Raw genomic sequence first — 7,567 nt, 5'->3', positions numbered from 1 at the left:
CCGCTCTTGCCTGAAAAAGTGTTACAGCAATGTGAGTGGAAATTGAACAAATATTAATCAGCATACATACATATGAGATCAAACATTTCAAGTTTATTTTATTTTATTTTTTTTTGTTTAAGCAATAGCAAGGACTATAGGTAAAAATAAGTACCTGTCTGGTGCCCAAGATCTGTATCTGATTCCAGCTTGTGTGAAGTTGTCCTCCTTCGGAATAGTGCGCTGTATTTGCAATCACCAAAAAACTCGATTAGAAAACTATGGATGGAATACTTCTGATTCTATCAAAACATTATAAAATTCTAATGATGATAAATTACCCTTTCACGCCTTCCATTGATGATAGCAGGAGGAAGTGGGAACCTCTCGGCATGGCGGACAGGATCATACCTTGATGGGAAGTAATCAATCTAAAAGCAGAAAAAAAAAATCATTTGTTCAGAAACAATCTAAATCAGGTAGGAAATCAAAAGCTATTGAAGCCAATGAGTAATGGAAAAAAAACTAAAAAAGGAAAAAAAAAACTAAAAAAGGAAAAAAATGAAGAAGATGACTACCTCCTCATCCCTGTGCATGAAGTTCATTGCACCATCATAGTGGTTGTTGTGATGAGCACACTTGGGAGCATTAACTGGGAGTTGAAGATAGTTCACACCGATACGGTATCTGTGAGTGTCACTGTAGGCGAAGAGACGGGCCTGGAGCATTTTATCATCTGAGTAGTGGATACCAGGGACAACATGGGCAGGGTTCATGGCAAGCTGCTCATTCTCAGCAAAGAAATTGTCAATGTTCCTGTTGAGGACCAAGCGACCAACTGGCTGCAGAGGGATGAGGTCCTCGGGCCAGATTGTGGTGGTGTCAAGTATGTCAAAGTCGAATTTGTCCTCATCCGCAGGATCAAGCGTTTGGACGTAGAGTTTCCATTCAGGGTAGTTTCCGGCAGCAATTGATTCGTAGAGATCCTGAGTGGCATGGCTGTGGTTGGTTCCTCCAATTCTAATGGCATCTTCCTCCAACAGAGACTTGACTCCGCAAGTGGGCTTCCAGTGGAATTTGACAAAGGTTGTTTTGCCAGCCTTATTGATGAAAGTGAAGGTGTGAACACCAAAGCCTTCTATGTGCCTGTACTCAATGGCGAAGCAAACAAAAAAAAAAAGAAAAAAAAAATGTTTTTAGTAAGAGCACAATATGAAAAACATAACAGATACATAATTAATTTTTCTTTTTTTTTTTTTTTTCGTTATTGGAGGCACAACTGAACTTTTTTACAACAATTTTAGACATAAAAGTTTGGTATTTCAAAATTCGAACCTGTAGTTGATTGGGATGCCGACATCGTCAAATAGCCAGGCAAAGGTGAGCATGCTTTCTGGGTGGAAGGACAAGAAGTCAAGCACCCTCCAGTACTCTTGGATGTGGGACTTGGGGTTGGGTTTGAAAGCGTGGATCACGTCCGGGAATTGGATCCCGTCACGGATGAAAAACACAGGGAAGTTGTTTCCCACAATGTCAAAGTTACCCTGCCAATACAAAGAACCAGGTCACATATCATGAACACAAAGGAAATACTTGGAAAACCATATGTACCAAGTATATACCAAGGTGGGAATTTCATTTTAGTGTTATAGAGGACCAAAAACTTCCACCATCCATTAAAAAGCAACATCTACTAAGTTAAGTGTCAAAAAGTCGGTAAAAGAGTTTATACAACAACTAGCATTACTCTTAACATAAACAGGGAGTAGTTTCAAAAAGACATATTTGAGCATTTGTTAAAGTAGCATGAAACAAAAATCCTTATATTATACCTCTCTAGTGTAAAACTTGGTTGCAAAACCGCGAGGGTCTCTAATGGTTTCAGGGCTGCCGCGCTCGTGGATGACGGTGGAGAAGCGGACAATGACAGGTGTCTGAACTCCGGGAGCTCGGAGGAAGTCGGCACAAGTGAGGTGAGAGACATCATGTGTCACCTCAAAGAACCCCTTGGCACTGGCTCCCCTGGCGTGGACAATGCGCTCCGGCATCCTTTCTCTGGTGAAGTTGGCAATTTTCTCCACCAGATGATAATCCTCAAGCAGAATTGGACCTGCCCATTAACATTAAAAACAAGTTATAATTTCTGTAAGATGCTAAGAAAGTTAATAATTTCATGGTACTAACTTATGAACTTCACTTGTTTAAAAAAGCAAACAATTCAGACCTTTTCTCAATCATGTTATAGGCGAACAGTTGACAAAGTTTGGACCGGTGGTTATTCTTTTGTGTTTAGTTTAGCTTCTTTTTTTTTCCCTTCTTTGCTTTTATATTTAGTTATATACTGTATACACCAAATTTAAATTCAAAGATATTTAAATAAATTAAAATAAAAACTTCAGAGAGAACAAATAAACAAATGCAAGTATGCTTAAACCAGTGGCTTTCATTTGCATAAGGTGTAGTTCACTAGTTTAATTCCCTCACTGTTCCCCGCCAAAAGAAACGGTTGGGCCTATGGACAAGCCCATCAACTCAACCTTCGAAGATGTGTGGGTCGAGTTAGCCCATCGACTAAGCCCACTTACGAGGCGAACTGAACCATCGTAGCTCGTTCTGAGCCAGGATCTAGTGGGCTTGTTCTTGCAAGTTGCAAGCAGCAGGTCGCAGTTGGACAATTCAGTACTGGGCCTAGAGAGAGGTTTTGGGCTCTTGGAAGTATTCCGCTGAAAAAGTTATAGATTACCCTTTTGACTCTCTTTCATTTTTTGTGTAATTTTTAGAATTTAAGAAATAATCATAAAATAGTATTTTTAAAAAAAAAAATATATATATAATAAATAAATAATTTATGAAACTAAATTAAGTAAATAATAAATTTTAAAATATTTAAATAAATAACAGTACGTCGTAAAATTTTTTACGACTTGTAAAAAGCTTTTTATCTACGATTAGGTAAAAAAATTTTGCCACTTAAAATTTTAATTTATTATTATTTTAATTCAAATAATTTTAAATTTTATTGTTTAATTGGAAATATGATGTTTACTTCTTTCTACCTTTAAAAAAAATCTTTTGTTGTGTTAAGGATCCATAGCGCATATAGCCCACTTGCCTGATGTTCCTTTTTTTCTTTTTTTCTTTTTTTCTCTCAACTTTTGTTTTTATTTACAGCTTTCCTATTTTTTCCCTAACGCTTTATTTTCGGTTCAAATTTTTAACTCTAAGCATAAAATTTCAACTTTACCCCTCCAAATAACCAAAAAGCTTTTTAATTATTTGTTATGAGATTTCTACGGTAGATTATGAAAAAATGAATTATTAATAAATTTTATTTTTAATCGTTAAATCTATATAAAAAATAATCTGTTTTTGTTATTTTTTTATTTTAATATAATTTTAATCAGAACTATTGATACGAGCTTCTACCATAAAAGAACCCTATTTATTATACCACTTGTAGAGTTCAGAGTATTGAATTTCAAATATATCAGTTGGGAGAAAAAATTGAGATTTCCGCTATATAATATTAAAAAAAAGATCTTATAGATTCTATCTTGAATCACGGGATCTAATACAAAGTATATCATATTCATATTTTATTATTTAATGTGATTTTAAACATATTTATCGTTTAGTGCTTGTGGTCCCTCACAAAATTCACACTTACAAAATACAGGAAATAGTTCAGTAATAAAGAGAACAAAATAAAAAACCGACATAAATTAGGAAGCAAAAATTCGATGGGGAAACAATGAACCGTGCGAGACTCGTGCCTAGCACGTCCCGCCTGCCGCATAAAAATATAAATATGTCTATACAATACAACAACTACGTACACGTACGTTTTGAAAAAGACAACAAAAAATAAAAACAAAATTAAAAAAAAACATCGCTATTAGATCTTCTGATGTGAAATGAATTCTAGTTTCAAAGAAATTATAGTCATATTTAGAATTGATCCTGTTTTTATTTTTTACATTTTAAAAAAAAAATGAATTTTTTTTAAAAACGGTGTTTGACGTAATAAAAATTAAAAATAAAAATGAAAATAATTTTTTAATTTAGTATAAAATGAAAGAAATAAAAAATAACTTTTAATCGTTTTTTATTTTTTATTTTTATTTTTTTTTCTCGAGCAGAGAAAAAGAGACAAACATTAATAAATTTTTTTATATTAAAAATAATCTTTTAATAAAATTATTAAACGTATTTTTAAAAATAATTTTTTATTTAAAATTAAAAATATTTTTATTTTTATTTTTTTTTCTCGAGCAGAGAAAAAGAGACAAATATTAATAAATTTTTTTATATTAAAAATAATCTTTTAATAAAATTATTAAACGTATTTTTAAAAATAATTTTTTATTTAAAATTAAAAATATTTTTATTTTTATTTTTATATAAAAAGTAAAATTATTTTAAAACGAATTCAAACGCGCAGCTCATACTTACATCTTAACCACGCCGCAAAAGATGAGACAAATGAAAGAGGAAGGGGCTTATTTGAAAGAAGAAGAAGAAAAAAAAAAAGCTGGTTACAGATTACCTCTAGCTCCGACCGTTAAAGCAGATTCGTTGTTGTAAACCGGAGCTCCGGCATTTGTGGTCAGGAAAGGAGAGTTGAAAGAACTTGAAGGTCGGTACTGATCATCATGAGTCATCAAACAACAAATAGACGGTCATCAGTCATCAGTATTTATATACGTATACAGATCAAGAACATCATGACCAAAAAAAACGTCTTCAAATGATCTCTTGCTAATAATAAAAGTTGCTGATCTTCTTTTCTTCTTCTTCGTCCGTCGTTGATTTGGTTAAAGTATTTTAACGGACTAAGATCCAAAAAAAAAAAAAAAAAACCATAGGTTTGAAAACTGAAAAGTAGTAGTAGTTTAAAGTTCAAGGTTTTTTTTTCTGGAGAAAAATATACAAAGTTATAAATAATTTACTCCAACGTTGTATGTTTTTTTCTTTTTTGTTTTTTCAAGTGGGTTTTTCAAACTTGAGTTGATTGATAATTAAAAATGAGCTTATAGACAAAACAGACACGTGTGGAAGTTTGAGAAATGTTTATATTTTACAATATTGTTTTTTTTTTCCTTCCCAAGATAATTATGAGTATAGATCAACTTGGATTTACAGAATATCTTTCGTTTGAATTAAAAATTAAAAAGGTTTGAAGAAGAAGAAGAAGTAGAAGAAGGAGGATGATCTGATGCCAAACTGAATAAAGAAAACAAAAATGCGTCACTCAGAATCCAACACTATCAAACTCACGGAAAAGTTTATAATGAAATCATCATCAAACAACGAGTTCCTTTCAAAATGGAGATTTAAAAAAAAAAAAAAAAAAAGAACTTAGATTATACAACAAATAGCTTAACAACTATATAATAAGAATACCTTGTATGGATCCATTGCAAGGAAGGTTTTGGTAGAGAGGAAGAGAGAGAAAATAGATGAGATGACAAAGAAGAGGCAAAGGCAAGGCCTTTCTTGGAGTGTGGCGAGCTCGGTTCTACTTTTGGGGCAATTTATAAAGGCTCAATGGCTAATTCTCCTTCTTTTTTTCACTTATTCCTACAGTAAAATTACTCCTAATTCTTTGCCATTTACTACTTATTCCAATAATTTTGGTAATTATCCTCTTATGCCCAATTCAGTTGGCACAAAATAAAAAGACGTTAGAAGGATTACAACCATGATATTGATTTCATCCGTTGATAAATTGTGGTCCCTACTCCAAAAAATAAAAGTAATAATAATTTGTGAGCCCCACGTGTGACTATGCACGGGAACTACGATTGACGCAAGTTGATATACTGTAGCCCCTTAGAAAAATGTTTTCTTCAATTTTATGCCCGGCATGCCCGTTCATTTCGTTGATTCGAGTTTAGAATTCGAGTTTTGTTACAATAAAAAATTCTCATAAATAATCACATCTAATTTTTTTACTACAGTAAAAAATTCGCTCACAATATCACATCTCAACTCGAATTAAAAACTCGAATTAATGAACCGAACGACCCTTAAGGTTATTAAAACATTATACCCTATATTATTAATTGTATCAAATTCATTCCTTCATATTTCAAAATCATGTTAAATAAATACCTTTTTTTTGGGTTAAATTTTAATTTTGACTGTCAAAAATACCTTGAATTTTTATTTGTTCGGGTTCTTTATTATTCTTAATCTTTTTTCTTTAAGGGAATTTAGGTGTTTTTTTTTGTAATTCAAATTTGATGACGGAGAAAAGGATAACATTTGAGCATGAATTTAAAATTTAAAGGTATTAGTATGATATAGTCTAAAAAATAATGTATGGTGTTTTGATAACTTTAAAATGCAGGTATAAAAATGAAAAAAAAAAATCTTTTTAAAAAAAAGTTTTGAAGATGAAAAATTGGAAAAACATGCCAGTAGGTGTTGATGATCCATCAGGAATTAGTATTATGGGCAGTGGGTGATCTGACCCATCATCTGCCATAGGAACCGATCGCAACTTGGCATCATAATTTAATCCCTAATGTTTGCTAGCTTCCAAAAGAAAGAAAATGGACAATAAAATATCACAACCTTAATTCTTTAAATAATCTATACTTATGGCAGTAGTTGGACATGGTCCCATGGACCACTGGCAAATATTGACACCGTTTTGGAACTAGGATAGTGATAAAACACATGTGTTGTTTTTTAAGAAAAAAATTAATAGACTTTTTCAGTAGAATCTCTCTATAAATATGTAAAATAGACAATTTTTTATACAGATTTAACAGTTAAAAATAAAAAAGACAAATTTTTTTTACGGATTTAACAATTAAAAAAAAGAATTATCGGTAGTTTATATTTTGTTAGTTATAATAGTAAAACTCCTAAAAAATTTAAAACTTCTAAGGATAGTGCTTTTTAATTGTTACATTATTGTGTTATTTCATGAAAATTGTTACTTTAAAAGTTAAACTGAAAGTGTTTGGTCAGCATTTTAAAAAAGTTTTCAAGTTAAAATTTGTACTATAATTTAAAAAAAAAAAACTTGTACTAGAATTTCAATAGAACTTTATAAACATTGTTCTAAAACTCTTTTTTGCTCACCAAAAAATTTAAATACCAAGCTCTATCCTATTATTTAAAAAATATGGTTTCATATACATACTGAAACACTAACATGTTATTTTTTTTCTTTTTTTTTTAAATAATAAAAGCAAATTGTTTTGAAATTAGGGTTACATATTTGAGTGTTAAATTATCTACAACCCTTCTCGTTAGCATTTTGTGAAATTAGGGTGACGTGTCGGCGTCTAAAAAATTGTTTTGAAAACGCTAGAGAGTTAACGCATCGTCGCGGGCTCCTACTTTTTCTGTGTGTGGAAAAAGTAGCAGAGTGATCTTTTGGATTTGACTTTTGCATAAAACGACAAATGCTAAATGGACTATTTACGACTGAAGGAAGGATACAGTTTGTTGATAAGATCATTAATGGGTTGTGAGCTTATCTTTGCCACAAAGATGCGTTTCTGTGGGGGCAACTTTAATATTTTTTGTTATCCTCTTTAGCCAAATAATCTATGCCAAATAATTCACTCGT

The 7,567-nt window shown here is 31.6% G+C and overlaps 1 protein-coding gene across 1 annotated transcript in view; it reads right to left on the bottom strand.

The window, feature by feature from the left end:
• LOC21411624 (catalase) overlaps positions 1-5,555 on the bottom strand; it is a 6,227-nt gene extending 672 nt beyond the window's left edge. Inside the window, exons 1-8 of the mRNA XM_024164327.1 lie at positions 5,383-5,555; positions 4,526-4,622; positions 1,812-2,089; positions 1,315-1,523; positions 558-1,125; positions 321-410; positions 155-222; positions 5-10 (exon numbers count right to left, since the gene is read on the bottom strand). Coding sequence (XP_024020095.1) covers positions 5-10; positions 155-222; positions 321-410; positions 558-1,125; positions 1,315-1,523; positions 1,812-2,089; positions 4,526-4,622; positions 5,383-5,397 — 1,331 coding nt within the window. The 5' untranslated portion in view covers positions 5,398-5,555. The remainder of the gene's footprint in view (positions 1-4; positions 11-154; positions 223-320; positions 411-557; positions 1,126-1,314; positions 1,524-1,811; positions 2,090-4,525; positions 4,623-5,382) is intronic.
• Between the last annotated feature and the right edge of the window lie 2,012 nt (positions 5,556-7,567).

Source organism: Morus notabilis, unplaced genomic scaffold, assembly GCF_000414095.1.
Source record: "Morus notabilis unplaced genomic scaffold, ASM41409v2 Scaffold314, whole genome shotgun sequence".
Classification (NCBI taxonomy): Eukaryota; Viridiplantae; Streptophyta; class Magnoliopsida; order Rosales; family Moraceae; genus Morus; species Morus notabilis.
The sequence above is the reverse complement of the archived record's forward strand: the minus strand, read 5'-3'. Positions and strand labels throughout refer to the sequence as shown.